The sequence below is a fragment of the Lepidothrix coronata genome, unplaced genomic scaffold (genome assembly GCF_001604755.1).
Source record: "Lepidothrix coronata isolate B3197 unplaced genomic scaffold, Lepidothrix_coronata-1.0 Scaffold61, whole genome shotgun sequence".
In the NCBI taxonomy this organism is placed as follows: Eukaryota; Metazoa; Chordata; class Aves; order Passeriformes; family Pipridae; genus Lepidothrix; species Lepidothrix coronata.
Window position 1 is genome coordinate 4831241 of NW_016690241.1, and position 22385 is coordinate 4853625.

A 22385-nucleotide genomic window follows, 5' to 3' on the forward strand; every position below is an offset into this window, starting at 1 on the left:
CTGTTCTAAGTCAAACCAACTATTCTAGGTCAGCTATTCTAGGTCAAAGTAGGTCAATATCCTGCTTCAACAATGGCTGAAAGACAATGTTTAAAGAAGAGAATAAATACAGCAGACAAAGCAGCTCTTTCCTTATGAGAATGAAGAAAAGAAACAAGACAAAGGTCTAAAAATTACTGGCTATATTACTGTTTTAACAGAAACAAAATACTGTTTTTCAGTCAACTAACAGGAACATTTTGATGAGCATCTGTAGGTTTCAGCCATGTGTATGTAATCTGTCCATGCATCGATATTAAAAACCAACTTTACTATCAACAAAAATTAATCTTGTTCAACTGTGTCAAGTCAGATTCTGTAAAAGGAAATGTCAAGATTAAAAATGCTTTTTTTTTTAAATTTTAACTGTTCTTCCATCTGTTCTCAAACAGCAACATGAGTTGTTTTTCTCCTGCCAAAAGTAGCTCAGCGATTTTACTGTGCAGGGGAAAAGAAGAAATAGATGTTTATGCTTTCAATACAGACTATGCAATGTATTAAGACAAGTGGTATTTTCAAACTGTACAGATAATATTTGTGGGCTTCTAGTTATTTTACCTCTGTTGCTGCATTTTCTGCCTTCTAGTTTGTTGAACAGTAGCCAGACTTTTTGTTTTCTCAGGAGGCTCCAGTTCTCTGACAATCTGCTCAGCACACACTGTAATCTGAAACAAAACAATAATGCAAGCGCCAATGAACTATGTGTCACATCATATATCTGTGTTCCATCCTTTTTCTAAAAACACATCCCTTTCATGCACATATAGATATATAATCCACATATTCAAGTCATATCCCAGAAAATGAAAATCAGTGCAGCAGAAAGAAGTGAACTCTGCAGAATTCTTTCACTTAGTGTAGTAAATGACTGATACATGGCTTTTAAAGAAATAGCTTCTAAAAGCAGTCACTTAACAAACTTTCCATGCCATTAACACTATTCTAATATTTGACAAATAGTTTCTGATTCCTTTTGTGCTACAAATGATATAAACAACAAGTGTTACTGAATGTAGCAGCACCAAATCTCACTGCAACAGGTTTGAACATATTTCTGTGTTCTGGAGTTTGCCACTTACCCCTTTAAACACACTGCTAATTGTCTGGGCACAAAGAGGGTTCTTACAGTTTAGGAGTAAGTCAAACAATACTTTTAGTAGCTTCTGTTGCACCATCCCATCTGACACAGCTGCAAAGAATGGTTTAGTAATCTACAAAAGGGACAAAAGAAAGGATGCAGAGAGGTTTACTGTAAGAAGATAACAAAATCACAAGCTATAGAATTAGATATATCAGATTATATATGACACACACAATCACACATGTTAGTATAGCAATAACTTGCATATTTACTATGTATTTGTATATATCCAGGAATTCCTAGATACCAATCATATACTTATGAAATATCCAACTGACATATACTGATTCCTGAAATTTTGCACACAATTTGCCTAATGGGGGGAACAAACTCGCTGTTGCCAGCCTTTGGGATTAGCCAACACCTGGCTAGTAGAAGGCCTGAATTTGTAGCCTCCTTCAAATGAGACTATTTATCACCCACTGTACTTTATTAACAATTTTTCCTCAGAAGAAAAATATTAAGTAAAGCTCTTGCCTGACTGACAAAAAACTAAGAACTGTGGAACAGTAGTATCTGTAATGATACATATATTCATCTGCATGCAAATTACAATATTTTTATTTTGAGCAAGCAGAAATTTTTCTGGTAATTTTAAGGGAGAAAGTTTTGCAGCTGTTTAGATGTTCCAAAGACACTACAGAGACCTCAAAAACTTGTACTAAAAGAAAGACAGGTCAAAAGCTACGGACTCCTTCACACAGAAAGAACACTGCTAGTTTCTTCAAGCACATAAATAAAGATCTTTCATAAATCCATACCTGCCCAAGTGCTGTGATCTGAAATGGTGGAATTTCTTCATATATTTTCTTGGCAGCATGTAGACTTCTGATAAATAAATCCAGACTCTGCTGATTCTTGCACAAGAGGGGTGCTGAATATTCATTAAACTTTCCAAGGATTAGATGCAGGAGAATAACTTCATCCTTCAAAACTGCCTCAGGTTTCTTAAAGACCTTCTCTAGCAACTGGTCTAGTACAGGCAAGAGGTGAGAAAGAATCATCTGCAAACAGGGGAAATTTCTAATGTAAGTTTTTATCCATTCTTGATTTAACAAACTTCAGTAGCACAGCTTCATTTTACTGCAACATCTCCATCCCCTCTTTAGTAACACACTGCATGCAGTATATTAATCAACAGCTGTTCAAGAGGAAAAATACAAGACTTAATGTGAGATTACCAGGAGTACATACTCATCCGTTACTTTGCTATTCTGCTTTGCAGAGTAGTATTTCATATTTTTAAAGTACAGAAGTAAGGCAATATTCTCATGGATTTATGACTGCTGTCTTCAACAAAATCCAAATGTGAGGCAAGAACACTCACCCTCTATGCAGTTTGCAATCCTTTCAAGATACATACAACTGAACAGAGCATAAACATTCTGATTTAATTAATTTTTTGAACTTTGAACTCATGTATTTACCAGCACTTAGGGAATTCTGAATACGCTAGGTAAGAGTAGGGAAATATATATAAATAAAATTGATAGTACTATTTAATACCTTGCAATTCTGTACAGAAAACTCTATATATTCACTGATATCTAACCAAGGTAATAAATTTCTTCTGGAAGAATCTCCTTCTGAAACAGTCTTCTTTAATAATATCAAGGGAGTTTCCTTAAAAATTCCAGTGCAAAATGCTGCAGACATTGCATTCCTGGATGGAGCATGCAAATGTTCTGTGTTTCACTAAACCATATTTTGCAGCATAACCACATATTATTAGAGGTGTCAACTGAATGCCTAATTATCCAACGCATCATTAAGTTATTTAACAACATTATTACTAAAAGAAATTTGATTTCAGCTTTCCAATCAAGTGCAGAACCCATAAAACAACTCAAAAGGTGGCACTTACTTCACCATGGACTTCATGAAGAATTTTCATTAAGTTTCTTGCAATATATGATGGGAAAATAGGGCTCTGTACACAATCAAGTATGTTTTCCAAAGCTTCCAACAATTTTTTCTTCTGGGATTTCTGTTTTGGTTGTGTCTCAAGTTCCTCAAATAGAGTTCCCATAGTCTAATTCATTAACAAAATGAAAATTAAGTTCCTTCCCTGCAATAAAGATGCCTTAAAACAACATTTATTCGATGCTTTCACAATAATGCAATCTAGATACAAACAGAGTTCTTAATTTGTAAATAAACCACAGTTAATGCCTCTTAGATTCTCAGCTCTCTGTATGTAATAAATCACTTGAATATTTTTATAGAACTTACAAAAAAAAATTATAAATCAGTCTGCTATTAACTTTCCTGGTTAATTTGATTTCTTTTCTAAAAGATGGGAGCTCACAGCAGCAGACAAAACTTGTATTAATGTACACCTTAATAAGAAAAATACCTGTGTTATGTATGTAGGGTCAGATACAATCTCTTCTGTCTTTTGCTCCAAATGCTGAAGAACAGGATGAAATAGAGACTCCTTTATCCCTCTCAAAGAATGAAGGCAGTTCAGAGCAGCCCTTCGAACTTCACTCACAGGACTACCCAAGTTAATTAGTAAAGATATCACCACTGCCAAAAGAATCAGGGAAGGAAGGAGGAAGAGAATAAAGTGAGCAGTCAGAATTTTACTGTAGCTGTCTCTGAAGAGGCATCAACATCACTTTGGAATTAAAAAGTCCTGTCTTTTCACTGTAAACCTTTAGAGCGCACAAAAGTAACCTGAATCTTAAAAGATCCATGTCTGAATTTCATCACAGTCCTTATATTCATGTTTAAGCTCAGAGTTCATATATTGCTACTGACTGTCAGTCACACCTGGTACTGCACAGAAAGTAAGGTGCTGTAACTGACTTCTTCAGGACAGCTCTGTATTCCTTTAACACTTTTATAATTCAAAAAAAAAAGTGGCTTCACTTCCAAGCTCGGACTGGTAACTGCAGCAGAAAGAGCTGTCTCAGCCTAGTGCAGCTAAACAAAACTACAGATACCCTTCATGGTATAAAACATAGTAAAACTGGAAAAAATTAAAAAATATTGTGATTAAGTCTTAACATGAGAGATAAATACTGTTTTACTTTACCTGGAGATGATGGCAAGAGCAGCTGTTTTTTTTTCTGGTTTGTTTGTGATTCAAGCAGTGCATAGCCGATATATAGAGCTTGAGTCTGCAGCATTGCACTGACCTCATAGTTCAGGTGATTTGAAAGGTTATAACTGTAAGTCCATAAAATGGAAAGGAACTTGAAGAGAACCTCTGAATCTTTTAGATGTACCTTAAATTTAACAAAATTTAAAAAAAGAGGAAAGAAACCTTTTAAACTTATTTGGTAAACTACTACTCAAAACATCTGATAAACCACTCGCATCAAAGGAGTACACTAAAAGGGAACTAAAGAGTTAGAAATAGTGTCTTTAGGGAAGAAAATATTGAGTAGATGCTTGCGTGTATATTCAAGACAAGATGCTTTTTAACAGCTAGTGTATTTAAGAGATAACTTGTAGTCTATAGGTATTAGAAGGGATTTTTTTAATCCTAACAGACCAAAAACACATCCATGTGAACATTTGTATAGTATGTCAACTGTGCAAGAACACTGTTATGGCAAAATAAAGATCTTCTATTTCCTGACACATATCAGAGTGCTTTCTCCACCTACCAAGCGTAAGAGCTGCTCCAAAAAGATTCAATTCAGTTTGTCACACATTTATTCAATTACTTCAACTTTGCTTTAGAACCTCTCTGTCAAATTTAATGAGTTTAATTGAAGCAGTTGCATCGTTGCCTAACAGTATCCCAAATCAATTTAAAGTTCTCACTTAGTACATAGTCTGGCAACAGCTAGCATGCTTTCTGTCTGTAAATTGCTCTCTGGAATCCTAACAGCTCTTCATTCATCAAGCAGAGTACTCACTCAACATCCCACAAACTGAACACAGCTTGACAGAATCACTGATACAGCTCTTGACATACTCTTGCCTATTCTCTTTTCCACAAGTCCAAAGTTCCAGTTACATTAACTGTTCTAGAGCTGGCAAAAATAACTGTCTTGTCCCTTTCAAATTAAAAACCCTCAAAACTGGAGACCAACAGTACTGCAGAAGTGAAAGAAGCAAATTATTATTGCAGCTGTTGTCTTCACAAGGTCCTGGGGCATTATTAACCCCATTCCACAAACTTTCTCCTCCAAATTTCTTCTCTTCTGTGCAATACGATCCAGCTTCCTCAGTCAAAACCTCCCACCAAAATAACCTTCCTTTCCTGCTGACAGCCTTTAACTAGCCAGGCACTGAATCAAATCTCTTCATCAGCCCAATGTCAGTATAATTTCACTAGATCTTGGAATGACAGAAAATGAGACAAAGTTATATACACGAATTAACATCAGAAGCAAGTTTTGTTATGAACTCATTGCTATTCTTTCCTTCTTTTGTTTGTGTTTGTTATGTGCTGTTCTTGCTGAAACAGCATCGAATTCCAGTAACAGCAGCTTTGTGTCAATTACTTGATTTCATTTTCCTCAGAATGAACAGTTATTACCCTCTGCCATCTAAAATCAAAACTGACAAAATTCCTTATTCTCTTCCAAAAAATGTATCACTTGATGCACATGAAAACCATGAGATGATGCAATAAGGAAACATATAATTTCTTCTAAAAGTTTTCCTTTCAATTTCCATACTTAAACACTACCAAATTTTATAGAGCAACCCCTCCTTTTGCTACCAGATAGAGCCAAAACTTTCAGCTCAAACTTTAAGCTCTTGATCTTGTCCTAGAAACCAGTGTTATGTTTTCACCTTTGCTTCAACTGATCCATTTGTGGTTTGTTTGGGGTTTTTTAACTTTTGTTTTCCATTATTACATTTAATTAAAGTAACCAGCTGAACCTTAGACTTTCATCTTCTCACAATACTTGTATGCCACAAGCAGTGTTGCATGATCTGTTTACCATTTTTCTCAGTTTTCTTAAAATTAATGTAATTGCATAATAGTTGATGACTAATAATTCAGAGCAACAAATACAAAAATAGTACCTTGAGTAAGAGATTCATCAATGCTCTGTACTGAATAACATTGCTGCCTTCACTAGCTCCACTGACAAGCAGGTCAAACAGCCCCAAAAGGAGGTGCAGGAAGTCTTGGCTATCTTGATTCAGAGATTCAGGATTCCACCAAGTTTCCTCTAAAAAATACAGGTTATAAATAAGTGGATGCATACAAACACCTTCAGGAACCAAGAGAAAACAGACATCTCTAGTTAAAAGGAGACAATACCTTTAGTTGATTTCATGTTTACAAGTAAGTAATTTTTTCAGATCTCAATCACAACAAAGGCAGAAGGCTAGGGAAGCAAAATTTCTTTGTTTCCAACAACTTCCAAAAAAAAAAAAATTAACTTTCCTTCTTCACTGATGTAAAGGACAGTCAAAATCTTAACACTTACCTTTTGGAAAGGACAGAGGAGGTTTTAGGCCATTTATGAAGTTTTTCAATAAGAACAGGAACATAGCTGACTCTTCTGCATGAGCAGTCTCATCACTATTGAGCTTTTCTATATATGCACTTAATAAGTCCTTAGGCACCACAGTTTCCTCTACTGTTTCAACAGACCAATCTAGGGGAGTTTCCTGTGAATGAAAATTGATTTTAATGTATTCTGTCACAACTTCATGCAACAGAAAACAGAAATTTAGCATTAAAATTCAGCAACATTTAATTTCCAATCTCCAAAGAGGTATCTTCATGAAGTGATTTATGTTTCTGATTTTACATTGAAACACGCATCTGTAGTTTTGAAACCTACACCAGCTTTTTCTACCATAGTTAACAGTGTTCATGAGGTAACAGAAGAGTAAAATATCAATCTCTCTAGAATGTCTCTTCAATGGGAATAGGAGTTACAACATTTTGTGGACATTCAGCTTAATACTTTCATTTCGCTGTTCCAGTGACATAATCCATATCTTTCAAATACTTGCATATACAAAAACTCATTAATGGAATAATCTGAGGTCAGATTAACTAATTACCATTTATCGCTATGTGTGAGAGGGGATGCACACATAGAAACACAGCTCTGCTCACGTGGGTTTCTTACACACAAAAGTAAATCCCAAAACTCTTTCACAACAAAATAAATCAAGAAAGCCCCGAGAGGAAAAATGCATAAAAATTAAGTAAAAAAGGAGGGCAGCAAGATACAGAAATACTCTTTCTGAACATTGTTCCTACAGATTTCTCCAATATAAAGAAAATGCCCTCTCCACAGCGTTTGCATCTTACCTCTGCAGGATCACAGGCTCTGAGATTTTTTATTTTTTTATCCAAGAAGCAGAAGACTCTGATAGCCACTGAAAAATAATTTTCCTTCATCTGTGTATTGCAGCACTGAACAAGCAATGAACCAATTATATGAGTAATTACTTTCTGTCTCACACTGTCAGATTCGGTTTCAGCAACAAGTATCAGGTCATCAACCTTAGAAAAAGGAGTGGAGAAAAAACAACAACAAAAAGTCTGTAAGACAGTGGGACTTCAGTATGACTTTACACCATTTTTCTTTTGCATGTTCAGTTAAATCCTTTTTACCTTCTATCAGAGGTAACAAGTTACTATCTGCTGTCACGGTACTCTTTGGAACCTGGGAATGCACAAACATCTGTTTCTATAGTATACTTGTTTATTCTCATTTTTTTTCAGGAAACTAAAAATTCCTTGAATTTAGTTACATCAGTCATTTTTCCAAATAGGTAATAGCTTCACTGCTTCTTTTCTTTGTGTTAAGGAAGAAATCTGTTTTATCTAGATCGTATTGTGGTTTGTTAATATATCTATTTATATTTGCTTAGCAGCTTGATGATAGCACACTAGTGCTAAGAAGAGCACACAAAGTTCTTCCATATCACATTTGTTCTACTACAGTGACCACCTGAAAAGTAAAATTTCTTAAGGTCAGGGTAACATGGCACACATACCATTTGCAATAGTAAGGAAGGGTCCCCTGAGGTCAAATTTTTAGAAAGCAGTAGAATCATTTTCTCGTTGGCCACTCCAATCAACTCTGCAGACTTGGTAGATTTAATTGCCTCTTCAAGAGCTACTCCAGGGGATAAAAAAAATCAGATAATCTAGGTACACAATATTAACACACTGGTGGCTCAATATTTAGAATCAGTCAGAAACATACTAGACAATTTCTACATCTTTTCAAAAAGTTCTTTGAAGAAGTCTATTCACAGTCACAATATGATAGCCTGCTAATGACAGCCAGCCTCCTTCAATACATGTTTAGGTTCATTAAGGATGCTGTCCTAACTCGTCACAATTTTTCTCTTACAAAATTAGTTACAATTAATGCTTTACCTTCTGGCCAGCCTTTCAGTAAAGGGTGTAAGGAGCAGAGCTCAGACTCTGACAGACAAACAGCCATTTTCCAATCTGAAGATTTTGAATTGGCATTAGTGATTACCATAAAAGGTAACAACTGCATTACTGCTTCATCCAGTAGTTCCTTCTTCTCTTTCAAAATCTCCTCTTTGACTAAAATTTTTATTGCTCGCTCCAAAACCTTGCACCTAAAAGAGAACAAATCATGTTGAAGATACACTGTTAAATCATACCAGCAACACTTCTTTGATTTGTTCTCTATTTTCCACGGTGATTTTCTGAATCCAAATAGCACGGAGAACAAATAAGGAGTTAATGGGAAATGGTATGCAAATAATTGAACATTTCTCCTGTAATTCAGCATAGAGATAGCATAACAAAAAGCATTTGCAGAGAAAAACATTTTTAAAGTATTCTTTAGAGTTACATTTAAAAAAAATTATTTATACAGAAAGAATGTAGTCTGAAAAAAGGCACAAACATACCACTTTCCCTCCTTTGAAAGATCTGCTCTCTGGAAGATGTTCAAAAGACTTGATACCACAACTTCTGGATTGACTTGTTCCCTGAAAATCTGAAAAGTAATCAAGAAAAATGAATGAAAGTACAATAATATTCAAAATAATTTACCACATCATAATGGAAAATGCATCTGCTATACCAAGTGGAAACAGAGATCAAACATCACTAACTGTATTCCTACTGATGTTCCTGTAACTAAATTATTATCAGGGTAAGCAGAAGTTATAAGGCTGACTGGTATGCCCTCTAGATATGCTGAAGTATGGAGAATTTATCAAATGCAGAAATGTTTGGTAAAATTGATAATAAACAATATGCAAAACACTTAATTAAATAAGAATTGCTTTTACTTTACATTGCACATGGATGACTAAAACATAAGGCACATTAACAAAGGATACTTAAGTTTAAAGGAGCACTCACGTGCTTCTATTCCTATTTTTTAGTGATTGAGAATGAATGAAAACACAAGACCAATTATACTACTGCTAATAATATTGTCCACTACTACTAGCAGAAGCAATAAAGACAGACTGTTACTCTAGCTGGAAACAATCAGTACAATGCATACCAGAGGCCTATCCAGTAAACCTGAGCTGGAGTTCAGGACTTTGCCACTATCAACTGACCAAATGACTTCCATATGGAAAAACTCAACTGAGCGCTTCTCAATCGCGTAATGACTTGTGACTGCACCATTTGCCATCCAAAAGGCAAACAGCATGGCTCGTGTTTTTTTATAGAAAAATGAGCAGAATAAGCAAGAAGCACACCTCAAATAATAATCAAAGATTTAAACATGCTCTAGTAACTACACTAAAAAAACAAAAAAACCCCACAAAAAACCCAATAAATTCATGTTAACTGCAAACACTTGTGGAAGGATCAGGTAGCAGACTTGCAGGGGAATTGTGAGGTGGTAAACAGCACAAGCCTCCTAAATTTATGCTGCTTCATCCTGCTAAAGGACAGAGTCACACACTAAGGACACAAGTACAAGACGGACAACTACAAAGAATACAGCCTAGACACACATATGCAAGATCAGCTAAAATCCTGCATATTGAAAGATACTTACTTACCTCCAAAGAACTGAGAGCAGACATTACAACATCTCTGTTGTCATCCTTGAGCCGACCAAAAATTGCTTCTTCTATGAAAGCCTGATCAAAGCCCTCCTGAAAAAATAAGGAAAAACAGAGTCAAAGGGAAAAAAAAAAAGCATTTGTCAGTAGCAAAAGTTACCGGCTTTTAATGAAATATCTGAATTCTAGTGTAAGAGAAGTGGTAATATCATCTACATTAAACCTTACAGGCAGACTAACTTTCAACAACAAAAGAAAGAAACTATAAATATTCATTAACTTAGATTTTATCTTAGAACGAAAGCAGTTTAATAAACAAGAACTACATCCAGACTCCAGAATATGGGAAAATGGTGACAGAAACCTACTAAAAACACCATGAAAAAATCGTACAGATGACATATGCACAGTTTAACACACCACTCATCTTCGACTGTTAAGTCTGGCAAACAGCTTTTTGAAGACATTCTATGTTAATTCAGTTCTGCGAGAGATTCAGGACACAAACCTTTGATGTTTCAATAACATCTTTCAAATGTTGAAGAGCGAGGACCCGCACAGCAGGCTGAGGATGATTCAAACTAAGTAGAAGGGAGGTATCAGAGTCTTCCAGAAACTGAAATACAGATTTCACAGTGACTCAATGCATGTTAAAAATACTTTACATATACACAAGGATAATGCGAGACATTCTTAAAGCAATTTTTTGTACCAGAAGAAAACCTGTATAATCAAGACGTAAATAGTTAAATTACAGAACAATAATGTCGTATACCTATTTCAAATTTGGTCTTCTTCACTTTTGCAGACAGTTTTTGGAAGATACGTGAGAAGTATAGTAAGCTACAGATGCTGTTATGTCCTAGAAAAGCATTACACTTATCTAAGGATTCTGAGAAAGCTCTAGTGACAATGTCAGTGTGACAGAGCACAGACAGAAACTGTTAAAAAGGCATCCCTGCCAATACAATTGTGTGCACTTATCTCAGGAACCTTAAAAGCTGGAAGAGAGTCATATGCCTATGTTCTACATGCCTTGGTTTTCTGTTAATCCACTTGTTATTCAGCCACAGAATCTGTGCCTTTGTTAAATCAGTATAAAAATACATGAAGCACTTCTTTAGGTAGTTTCTCATATTTTCCTAAGTGCTTTCAGTCTTTCAATCACTGCAAACAACAGCCATAATACTAATCATCTCTTAATGAATTTCTTGGACAGATCTGTTGCAGTCATGGCTATTCTGTGTTAGGCTGAGTTTCAGTTGCTCTTCAGAAATGGAAGAACTATGTAGTCACTCTATTCTTCCTTGTTACTGACTCTAAACATTCATAAAATCAACGCAAGGAAAAGACCAAGCCACCTTCTCTCAACAGTGACAAAGTCGTTAGCTTTCCCAAAACAGACACCTCTAACACTGACAACATCTTTAAGATGAGGCCTCGCTGGGCACTACTGTGTTGTCACTAATGACCATTTCAATAGATGTAGTGGCCATGTTCCTAAGGAAAAAAAAATTATTGATAGCAATTGGAGCAGGTGGAAATATATAAATTTTAACCATGAAAAAAAAGCTCATGCTCGTGACTGCTCATGATAAACATAAACTTAGCTTTTGATTTTATCACAGTTTTGACTAATTCCCTTATCCCCAAAATCACCTTTAAGCAAGTTAGTTGTTTTTGTTTTGGTTTTGGTTTTGGTTTTTCGGGGTTGTTTTGGTTTTTTTTCATTTTTTTTTTCTTGTGGGAATGGTAGAGGTTTTGTTTATATAGAAGAATAGAGAGCAGAACATTGCCAAAAATCAGCCTTCTGCCTTCTGACTGTATAACCAGATAAGAGCTAGGATCTGAGCTTCTACCTACCTTATATTTTCCACAGCTTAATGAAAGAGAAATAAATTGGTGAAAAAGATTTTGTTCAGCCTCATCTGTGCAATCTTCCAGGTGCTTCTCCAACACAGAGTCTAAGGCTTTAGGATACCTGCCAACAGACAAAACCATCAACATTTGCCATGGAGGATGACAGAAGAACATATATTTACAGCAGAAATATAAGGGAATACAAGGAAACAATGCACCCACACTCATCTAAACCAGATATTTTAAGTAGCTTCGCAAAGAAAATCAACCATTACATTGTAACACAGATGAATTGCAGACCATTAGGACAAATAATGAGCAGAGCAGGTCATGCTACACAGAGAACAGCTTTACAAAGCCAGTAGGTCTGTGTCCATGTATCACAGTGATAACAAAATACGTGGGGACAGATAAGTAAAATAAAATTTGGACAAAGATTAGGAGTCATTTATTAATTCTATATCTATTTTGTCAAGAATACTGGGCTTACGACCCCCAGTAAGCTGACATAACCACTCTACAGATTGTGGGTCTGTAATAGACAAATGGAACTTACTTTCTCTCAAGAAGTCTGATAAGAGGAAGAATCTTTTGATTGAGTGCAGCCATTTTGGTGGGATTAGATTCAACCTCTGTACCACAGGAGATAAACTCTTCAAGAAACTTTCTAAAATTACAAACAAAAGGAAAAGTCACCACATTTTGCATAGTACAGTTTTCATTATTGTTATAAAACACAGTGCTGAACAGGTTAGGATTAATATGCAATACTTATTGCAAGTACAGATTTGCTCCTGGCCTGAAGTTTCACAAGTACTTGTCCCACAAGTACTCCCACAAGTGCTAAAAGCATAGTTCTTCTGGGTTACCGAATGTTTAAGTTGCAAAATTCAGGTCTGGAGTTAACTTATGAACTCAGAAAAACATGCTCATATAATGCTAATGCCATTGTCAGGAATTAGTTGTTATTAAACCAGAATTGACTGCAGTACTGCGTAAAAAAATAACTGAAGTTAACTTACGAAGCTAGCAGGCAATCTAAATCCTTTTCCAGTGGTAAACTCTCAAGAATAGCTTGGAGGTGCCTGATGTAAATGTCATTTTCTGTCTCTTCAGATTCTTCTTGCTCCTCTAAGGACAAAGCACAACCACAAAAGATGAAAAACAGTTTGAGAATAACCCCTTCGTACCACTTAAAGCTAACAGCTTGTACAGGCATCACATCTGGTGAACCAAGCACACGACCTGAAGACCACAAAGTTCATTGATTACTAGCAGTAACTCTCCATGAGCTGCTAGAAATGCTTTATATCAATGCCATTAAAATGCCAGAGGTTGGATTGCTACCAATAAATTCAAGTATACTTTGGAAGATTCCAGATCTCCTACTACAATCTGTGCCAGCAACTCTCTACAACATTCTCTTGTGTCAATCTGGATCTTTTTAACAAAATAGCTTTCCCAATTGATTCAGCAGTTACAAGGCCACAGTGCAAACAGTGCAGACTCACTAGTGCAGACACAGGTTACTACTGCATGCCAGTCAGCCTTGCTGTCCCAGACTGTTCCCAGGCACATTGAATTCATCAGATAAAAATAGATTTTGACTAATTAAACTACATATGGAGTACATGTAATCTACCTAAGAAAGATTTGGCAGTACTACAATACATCTCTCTAAGAGTCAGAAACTTCATACATCAAAATTAAGTTACTGCTGAAATACTGCAAATCAACATCTAAGTCAAAGCGATATAGGTATAATAACGCCTAAAATAGCCTCCTCTCTAGGGCCTAGATAAACAAAAAGCAAAAAACACACAAAAGCTCAATCAGGTCTTCACATGTATTGGCACAGTTTTAATAGAAGAAGCAACTAAAATTACACAGCTGTGACATTTACCTCAGCTATCTGTCCTTAAGACTAAACAAAGTTTTAAAAAGAACATGTGCTAACTTACCTGTATCACTTTTCACGACAGCGTGAACAAGGTGAGGCAACAGGTAATGCAGAAGAGGAGATATATCATATCCTGCTGACAGGCCTTGCAAAAGCACTACGAGTTCTGGGATCTTGCACAGATAATTAAACGGCCTGCACAATGGAACAAAGGGGGGAAAAAAATTACGTATGCTCATCTGGGTTACCAACACTCTCAAAACCATGCAGACTTCCTGAGGATTCGATTTTCAGCATCAGGTAACAGCCTCATCGTAAAAAAACGCTGAAAAGATTCAAAGGGTTCCACTAACTTACTGCCAAAGGTTTATTGGCATATTTAATATCCAAGAAGAAAACAGGGTACTGCCAGTCATCTTGAGAGAAGCTGCTGCGATGGTACCTATGTTTTCTGGAAAGTTGCTGGTATGAGAAAAAAATACTTGTATGGACTGCAGGAAGAGAGACCCTCACACTGCAAGGAGCATATCTATCACCCAGCAGCAGCAAAGGGAAGGGATGAGAAGTAATAGCTCAATGACAAATCCTCAGAGTAGAAGCAATTTCCCTTCCTGCTAATACAAAGGCACCTAGTCTCCTTTTGCACCCACCTGACTGAATGTTGTATAATCTATCTAACATGCCTCTCCTTAGTTCCCCACACCTTAGCTTTTAACTTGTTTTCCTCTACTATGACAGTGTTTAAGTATCTTGAAGGTAATCACTTCACATATCCCTAATAAGATTTTTTCTATTGGAATATCCACGCTAACCTCTCTGCTCAAGCAAGCAAACTCCCTGTAACATGTAGGACTTCCATGACTGTGTGCAACTGCATGTTAACAGCACTAGCTAGCTGTGTCAGGGCAGTGCAGACAGATCGATGGGAATGTACCTACTACATGTACCTGACCTGTGAGACCAAAGAAGTGGTGGTGTAGAAGCACTTATGCTTCAAGGTGTTCAACTACAGGAACTCAAAGCCCTTCCATTGAAGGGACAGAACTTTTGTCCAAGCTATTCATATAAGCTCCAATTTGCACTACCATTATTATGCTGGCTTCTCTTCTGTGATTCTCACTTTCCAGAAAATCTCTTACTTGACAGGGTTTAGTTTTGTATGTTGACAGCAATATTTTACTAGGGGAAGTGGCAGCAGAAGGACCAAAAGATGACAGACTCACACCACTGAGACTCCTTAGCTGTAGAGGGCATACAAATTTTTAGAGTAAGCCAAAGGAATTTTCGAACCCTTTGAAATATAAACTACCAAAATTTCTCACAGGGAAGTATTCCTTTAATGATGAGCATATACAAAATTCAAATCATCAAAGCACAGTCTGGGAATTTAAAAAGTGGGAAAACTGAATTCATGTAGACTTACTTTTTCCCAAGTTTATCTCCTTTCTGAGTTTGTAGAAGTAGGTTCAAGCAAGCCAGCCCATCCCTGACTAATGAGGGTACTTTAGATAATGTCTTGCTTATCTGTAACATCAGGGAATGCACCAATGAAGTCTCCACTGTCACTTTTACTGTTATCTGGCAGATTATCATGTATGTTGCAGCTCTGTAATCCTGTATAGAGGATTTCAATCCCTATATGAAGAGATAAAGGTGAATTTTTAACACAGAATAACACAAAAGAATACATTAGCATAAAAATAATTTTTATTCTGACATGCATGGAATTGCACTGTCTTTGTCTCCATGCATTAACATCTAAAGGATTTATAAACTCAACTTTCAAGATGAAAAAGTTATCATGCAGGGTGTACGGATAAAGAAGACATATTTATTAACTGCTGCTCTATTCATTAACAAAGTTCCTGGAGGAAAGAGGATATCAGAGCTGGCTGTCCACCCTTACTCCATTTCCTCATGGTTTAGCAAGATAAATTTCAAAGAAAAAGATGTTCATCCAAACTGTGTATCTACTTCTCACAGCTCCATTCCTCATGCAGAGTGGGAAACAGAGTTCTTAAAGTGCTCATTTGAGGTGTGAAAAAACATTATTTCTCATAGACCCTCACCTGCCTGATGTTTCAAAGGAGTCTAAGAGTAGTACAATGCATACCACACAGAATGTCCCTCTTCAATGTCATCTGCAGATGCATGTCTGCAGCTCACAGTACACTTCATCACTCAGGAAGGAAAACAAAGCTTCACGTACCTTTTGGATGTAAGGGAGCAGCATAGAGACTATAGTGTCTGTTATCTTCTCTGCAGCTCCAAGAGCTGATACAATGGTGGAAGCATAAAACACAAGAAGAACTCTCAATTGAGCTGAGCTGCCAGGACACTCTGAAAAGACCTGGATCACAGAAAAAAATTGGTTGTTCAGACATCATGGAAAGTGCAAATGCACATATGGCTTCCCCCAAAACCACCAAAACCTCAGAACTCCAGCCTGTAAGCTCTACCAGCTCACACTGGCACAACTTAAGTCATCACCTCCTGCCAGCAGCAGCCCTCACCAGAGGTTACTGCTCCTCCTCGCAGACAAGGCAGAAGGAAGTGGGTGCAATTCCTAATGCACTTAATCAGAATAAGTAACCTAAATCACTTGCGATTTTGGTGTAACACTCAAGGCTCAGGACTGGACAGCCAATAAGCTAAACTGCATATGTTTAACACCTCCTACTATATCTGTGAACAAACCCTGTTATTGTGTGTGCTTTGCTTAGTTTGATGGCACACGTATTCTCTAAATAATTGGAACTATTGTACATCTTACCCTTCTGAAACTATAGAACTAGTCCTCCATTTGACATTTACTGAAAAAAAAAAAAAATTTGCTCACCTTCTAACATTCTCAATTTTAAGTTCTCATTAAATATTTGAAGACGTATGTTTAAAACACCCATGACAGCCTCCATAAGAGATATGGAAATTTAAAGCACAGTTACAAACTAATAGCAGGAACGAGTTTAAAAAAGACATTAAGACAATGAAGTACTTTGAGGCAATACAGTATCTTTAAGTCATAAAGTATTGCCAAATTGTTTTGTCATGGCTCATTGGTTCTCAGCCACTTCCTTACAAGAACTTTTGATAGATTGTCATCTACACAAATAATAAGAAATCTTATATTGTTTACTAATAACTGATTCCTTTTACTATTTGATATGTAATTCAAAACATTAATAAACAACATATTACTATAAAATTATGGGGAAAAACAAGTGACAACAAACAAACAACATTCTAGAATAAATGAACAACCTTCACAGATTTTGCCACCAGCCTGCAGATGAAATCCATGAAATTCAAGTCTTTGTAGCAGTGTGTAATGAGTGTACCCCTTGCCAGTGGGACTCCAGGTTTCTTTACATGTCGAAAAAAGTAAAATTAGAACACTCAGAGTGAAGTGAAACATAAAGCGAAGCATACGAAGTAAAAATTACTATTACATTAATCCTATTGATCAGTTAACACCATTTGAATTGAAATAAGTAATGGAAACCCACACATTCCTCTGGAATTCTTTGTATCTACATTAAGACAGACAATGAAGAGCATTACATATAACCTATATCCAAATAAACATCAATTTTAGTAATTGACATATCTTCCTAGCAGTAGTAAATATCTGCACCTTAAAAGCACACTTTAACTTAGCCAAAACAGAGAATAATTACAATTAAAGCTTTTTAATATGAACTTAAGCTTTAAAAAAAGATAGCAGAAAAAACACATGGGTATCAAGGCTCCATTCCTATAATTAAATCTTTTAGTACAGTTTTACAACTAACCACGTAAACAGGTGGACCATATTCACAAGCCTAGTAAAAAAGTCAAGATATTATTAATAAAGTCCCTCAGGCTTCTCTCAACTTGCATCTGTTAAATACTTTACCCTTATTGGATCCATCCAATGCCACTTATGAGTTGGGCTTTTTATATTTAAAAGTTGAATAACTTTCACAAATAGATTAGTCTCATGATATGGCAGAACACAACCAATCAAACTATCTTCATTGTAGAGATGAATATGAAATCTAAGGAAAAAAACATACATATACAGTTAAACAGTATCTGGAAGTCAAAAAAAAAAAAAAAAGACCCATCCACATTCTTCTTAGAACACCTTGTTTACTAGCTTTTAAGCAGGACCTCACAGGACTGTTACACTGACTCAGACCTGTGGTCCACCTACAGTCCAGAATCCTAAGGTGGCCAGTGGCCTGTATGTGCTAGAGAAAAGAAACAATGCTGCCTTTTTTTTTTCCTCACTCTCAACAATTTTAGGTCCTTATAGGACTTAAGATTACTCTAGTTTCTTCTGCATAGATTTCAATATCAAACCAGATGTTACCATAATCAAGTATGAATTTCAGTATAATACATGTACAAAAAACCTCTGATCCAAAGGCTGTATCAACAAAATCACCCACTCTTTCATGACAAGAAGTATTATACTTTCTGCATCTGGATAGGTTAACTTATACAACATCACTTCACAAAATACGTAGTTTGTTTCTTCTTCACACCTTCCTACATAACCTTGAAACGATAATAGGGTTCATGGGTCACAGTTAATATTGACATGCAGGATATTCAGTGGATTACCTGTGAATCAGCCATTCAAGGCACTTCTGGGCTGGCTTAAGCATAAAGTAAGGGGACAGGTGAATCAGGAACAATGAAATATTCTTATTCAGCTGCTGATTTACTGCTTTAGTTTGAACACTGCGTTCAAGGCCTTTGGATGTGGAACTAAACAAACTTGACTGGAACTCTTCAAAAGAAGGATCAATCCCCATCAGCTCTTCTAAGCCAGTGCATCCTGTAGAAAAAAAGTATGGAGGAATGCCTTAAAGGCAACAGTTTTATTCACCCGTCCTACCCACCTATCTCCTCACTGGCATATCCAGCTTTTTTGCTATATGGATATATGTCATTCTCACCAAGCAAACCAAAACAAACAGTAAACAGGTCTAAGACCAAAACTTTTTACATATTTGAAAGTATTCCTTAACTGACAAAGAAAAAAAGCATTAACAACTATCAGTGGAGAGCTCTTGCAGCAGTGAAGGCCAGCAGCATCCTGGGCTGTGCTGGAGAGAGCACAGCCAGCAGGTTGAAGGTGGGGGGAACTGTCCCTTCCATTTGTGAGATTGCATCTGGACTATTGTGTTCAATTTTGAACTTATCAGCAGAAGAAAAACATTCCCATATGGATGTGAGTTCAGCAGAGGAACACTGAGTGGTCAAGGGACTGGAAAACAACATACAAGGAAAATAATGAACTGGGTTTTTGCAGCCTGGAAAAGGCAATCCAAAGGAAATCTTCCTGCTCTCTGCAACTAATTAACGGGATATAGTACAGGTTATCAAGAAGATGGAGACAGACTTTTCAGAGATACACAATGGAAGGATGGGAGGCAGCAGCTGCAAGCTGGAAAATAAGAAGTTCAAAGCCAATGTAGAGATTTTTTTTCTTTTAACACTGGAGTGATCAAACACTGGATTGGAGGTCCAACATTGGATCAGAGACCATAAAACCACCATCTTCCAACTCAGCCAAGCACAGAGTTGAGCAAACTGTGCTAACTAGCCCTGTGCTCAGTTGGGCTACCGAGTGACCTTCAAAGGTCCTTTCCAGACAAGATTATTCTATGATTTTATATGGGTGAAGAAAGCAAAGGTATGTCTGTGAATAAACTAAAATACAATATTCCATGTACACCACTGAAGAACCAGTGGAATTATTTCTCTATTTTACGCAAGCTTGTAAATATTAATGCCTTTCACAAAGCAGGCAACTTGAGCTGAAATTAAAAAAAAAAAGGCAGCTGGTTGAAACATGGAAGAAATAAATCATTATATGCATTATATGGTTTCTTAAGAAACCAAAAAACCCACTCTTTGTTGCATCAAAGGGCTATCTCTCTCTCTCTACACCTTGTTACTTAAAAGCGATACATGGTATCAATCTGCCAGGTTTCAGAAAACAGCTTTCTTATTTAAGAAGCATCACATTCTTGGGCAAAATTTTATACAAAAATGGAAAGAGACAAAGCACAAAGGATTTGAGGTGTTCCAATACAGCAATGGCTTTTGACACTTTACATTATTTGTGGCCATGATGTTACCCAAGAGCAGGGCATCAGCATGTTTTCATGAAATCACAGAATGTGGGTTGGAAGGGACCTTGGGAAGATTCCTAGACCAAGGCAGTGCTCAAAACAGGGTTAGCCTTGAAAGCAGACCAGGCTGCTCCGGGCATTATCCAGTTAGGGTTTTCAAAAGCACAATCTCCCTGGACAATCTGGTAAACTGCCTGACTGCCCCAACAGTGAAAGGCTTTTCCTTCTATCCAGTTTGACCTTTTCTATTCTTTCAACTTGTGCCCATTGTCTCCTGTCCTCCAGCCATACATTCCCTGGACAGTCTGGCCCATCTTCTTGGAACCTCCTCATAGGTATTGTCAGGCTGCTATGAGACCCATCAAAGCCTTCTCTTTTCCAGACTGAATGAGATCAGAGACATTCCTCCCAGCAACCTTCCCTTATCGGGCAAATTCTCCAGCCCCTGAGCACCTTGGGGGTCCCTGACTCTTCCCCATCACCTTACCCTTCACGTGCCTAGAAATGTGCTCTAAGAGGGCACGCTCTGTGATTCTACAATAGACTGGAGTGATGCTGGCTAGCCTGCAGTTTCTTGAATTGTCCTTTTGGGCCCTTTTGACTATGGGCTGCCTTTCCTATTTATGTTTCTCCAGCTGTTTTTTTGGATAGATTATTTTTAAAACCACCGGCATCTAAGCAGCCAAACTCACCGATTGCAAAAAACGTGTCCCTGTCAATGGTAGCGGCTTCCTTGCCGGTGAAGAGCAGCGATGCCACCTCGCTGCGGTCCAGGAGGCTGGGATCGGTCTGGGGAAGCGCCAGCCGCTTCAGCTGCTCCGCGAGGGACGTCATGGCTTCGCGCTTCGGGGAAAGGAGCCTCCACAGAAAACTGGGGAAAGGAAACCACAGCAGGCCGGCCGATGAGGCAGCTGCACGCAGACATGCTGCCTCTGCCGCCCATTCCCGCTCTCGGCGCAGGCCCCGCCGCCCCTCGGGGCGCGCACATGTGGGGCCGGGCCGGGCCCAGGGAAGCGGGGGCTTGGCTGTCCACAGGGACACGTCCCGCGGGAACACGTATCCCGGTCCCGGTCCCCGCCACACTCACCTGGCCGCGCGCCGCTCCCGACCGGCCACACGTGGGCTGCGCGCGCCGCTCACCCGGAAGCGGCTCCTGCCGAGCATCGGGAAGTTCCCGCCCCACCGGCGGAGAGCGGGATCCGCCCCCAGCCCCGGCAGCGCAGCGCTCGGGGAACGGCTGAAAGCGACGCGGAGGGAAAGGCTTTGTGGGTGCCGGTGGAGAGCAACCGGACATGAGCCAGCAGTGTCCCCGGGGGGGCCAGAAGGCCAGTGGCATCCTGGCCTTAGCAGGAATAGTGTGGCCAGCAGGACAAGGGAAGGGATTCTTCCCCTCTGTTCTACACTGGTATGAGTACACACCTGCAGACCTGTGTCCAGTTCTGGACCCCTCAGTTCAAGAAAGACACTGAGGTGCTGAAGCTTGTCCAGAGAAGGACGGTGGATATGGGGAAGGGTCTGGAGCACAAGTGTAAGAGGAGCAGCTGAGGGAGCTCGGGGTGTTTAGACTGGAGAAAAGGAGGCTCAGGGGAGACCTTACCTGAAAGGAGATTGTACTGAGGTGGGTGTCGGCCTCTTCTCCCATGCAACAACCGACAGGGTGAAACGCAATGGCCTCAAGTTATGCCAAGAGTGGTTTAGATTGGATATTAGGAAAAATTGTTTTCCTGGAAAGGCAATCAGGCATTGGAATGGGCTGCCCAGGGAGGTGGTGGAGTCACCATCCCTGGAGGTGACCACTGTTTAGTGGTAGACTTGGCAGTGCAAGTGGGTGGACACAGTGATCTTAGGACACAATCCTTTTCCAACCTAAAGGATTCTATAGTTCCACTGAGCATGTGCCGCCTCCATGAATGGCCATGCCGGCATGTGGCTAGTCTCCATGAGGCAAGTGGCTGTTGTGGCAATTGTGGATGGTTTCACGCATCCGGGCAGATGCCTCGGAGTGCAGCATCCCTGTGGAATCATCATGCAGGTGTGGGGCAGGGGCCAGACTGCCTGCATTGAGGAAGCAACCAGTCCAGGCACGAGTCAAGGTGTGAGGGCACACAGCAACTATGGATCGATGGAGACACCTCAGTGATGTGTCTGTTGCAAGGCTTGTAGCTGACTTTGTGCTGAGCCCTGCAAGGCAACAGCCCGGGCTGTGTGTGGGGAGCCACTAAACAGGATCAGCATCTATTCACAGAGAAGAGATGCAACAACTAGAACAACTAGAGTTCTGGGATTTTTCCATGTCTGGAGTGAGTGATGCTACAGGAAGTGCAGGATTCCTATGAGCAAAAGGTCTTGAAAGCTATAGTAG

The 22385-nt window shown here is 38.5% G+C and overlaps 1 protein-coding gene across 2 annotated transcripts in view; it reads right to left on the reverse strand.

The window, feature by feature from the left end:
* Positions 1 to 21153, reverse strand: part of HEATR1 (HEAT repeat containing 1) — a 36464-nt gene extending 15311 nt beyond the window's left edge. Inside the window, exons 1-25 of one of the 2 annotated variants that reach the window (XM_017817577.1) lie at positions 21111 to 21153; positions 20716 to 20894; positions 18504 to 18720; positions 17791 to 17932; positions 17157 to 17258; positions 16105 to 16245; positions 15319 to 15530; positions 13957 to 14090; positions 13018 to 13126; positions 12552 to 12662; positions 11999 to 12116; positions 10644 to 10751; positions 10133 to 10228; positions 9014 to 9102; positions 8505 to 8716; positions 8117 to 8238; positions 7425 to 7619; positions 6586 to 6769; positions 6176 to 6324; positions 4221 to 4413; positions 3537 to 3709; positions 3045 to 3212; positions 1942 to 2184; positions 1119 to 1250; positions 598 to 704 (exon numbers count right to left, since the gene is read on the reverse strand). In XM_017817577.1, the coding sequence (XP_017673066.1) occupies positions 598 to 704; positions 1119 to 1250; positions 1942 to 2184; positions 3045 to 3212; positions 3537 to 3709; positions 4221 to 4413; positions 6176 to 6324; positions 6586 to 6769; positions 7425 to 7619; positions 8117 to 8238; positions 8505 to 8716; positions 9014 to 9102; positions 10133 to 10228; positions 10644 to 10751; positions 11999 to 12116; positions 12552 to 12662; positions 13018 to 13126; positions 13957 to 14090; positions 15319 to 15530; positions 16105 to 16245; positions 17157 to 17258; positions 17791 to 17932; positions 18504 to 18720; positions 20716 to 20857 (3599 nt within the window). In that variant the 5' untranslated portion in view covers positions 20858 to 20894; positions 21111 to 21153. The remainder of the gene's footprint in view (positions 1 to 597; positions 705 to 1118; positions 1251 to 1941; positions 2185 to 3044; positions 3213 to 3536; positions 3710 to 4220; positions 4414 to 6175; positions 6325 to 6585; positions 6770 to 7424; positions 7620 to 8116; positions 8239 to 8504; positions 8717 to 9013; positions 9103 to 10132; positions 10229 to 10643; positions 10752 to 11998; positions 12117 to 12551; positions 12663 to 13017; positions 13127 to 13956; positions 14091 to 15318; positions 15531 to 16104; positions 16246 to 17156; positions 17259 to 17790; positions 17933 to 18503; positions 18721 to 20715; positions 20895 to 21110) is intronic. The other variant, XM_017817578.1, reaches the window with a different exon arrangement.
* Positions 21154 to 22385: the final 1232 nt, after the last annotated feature.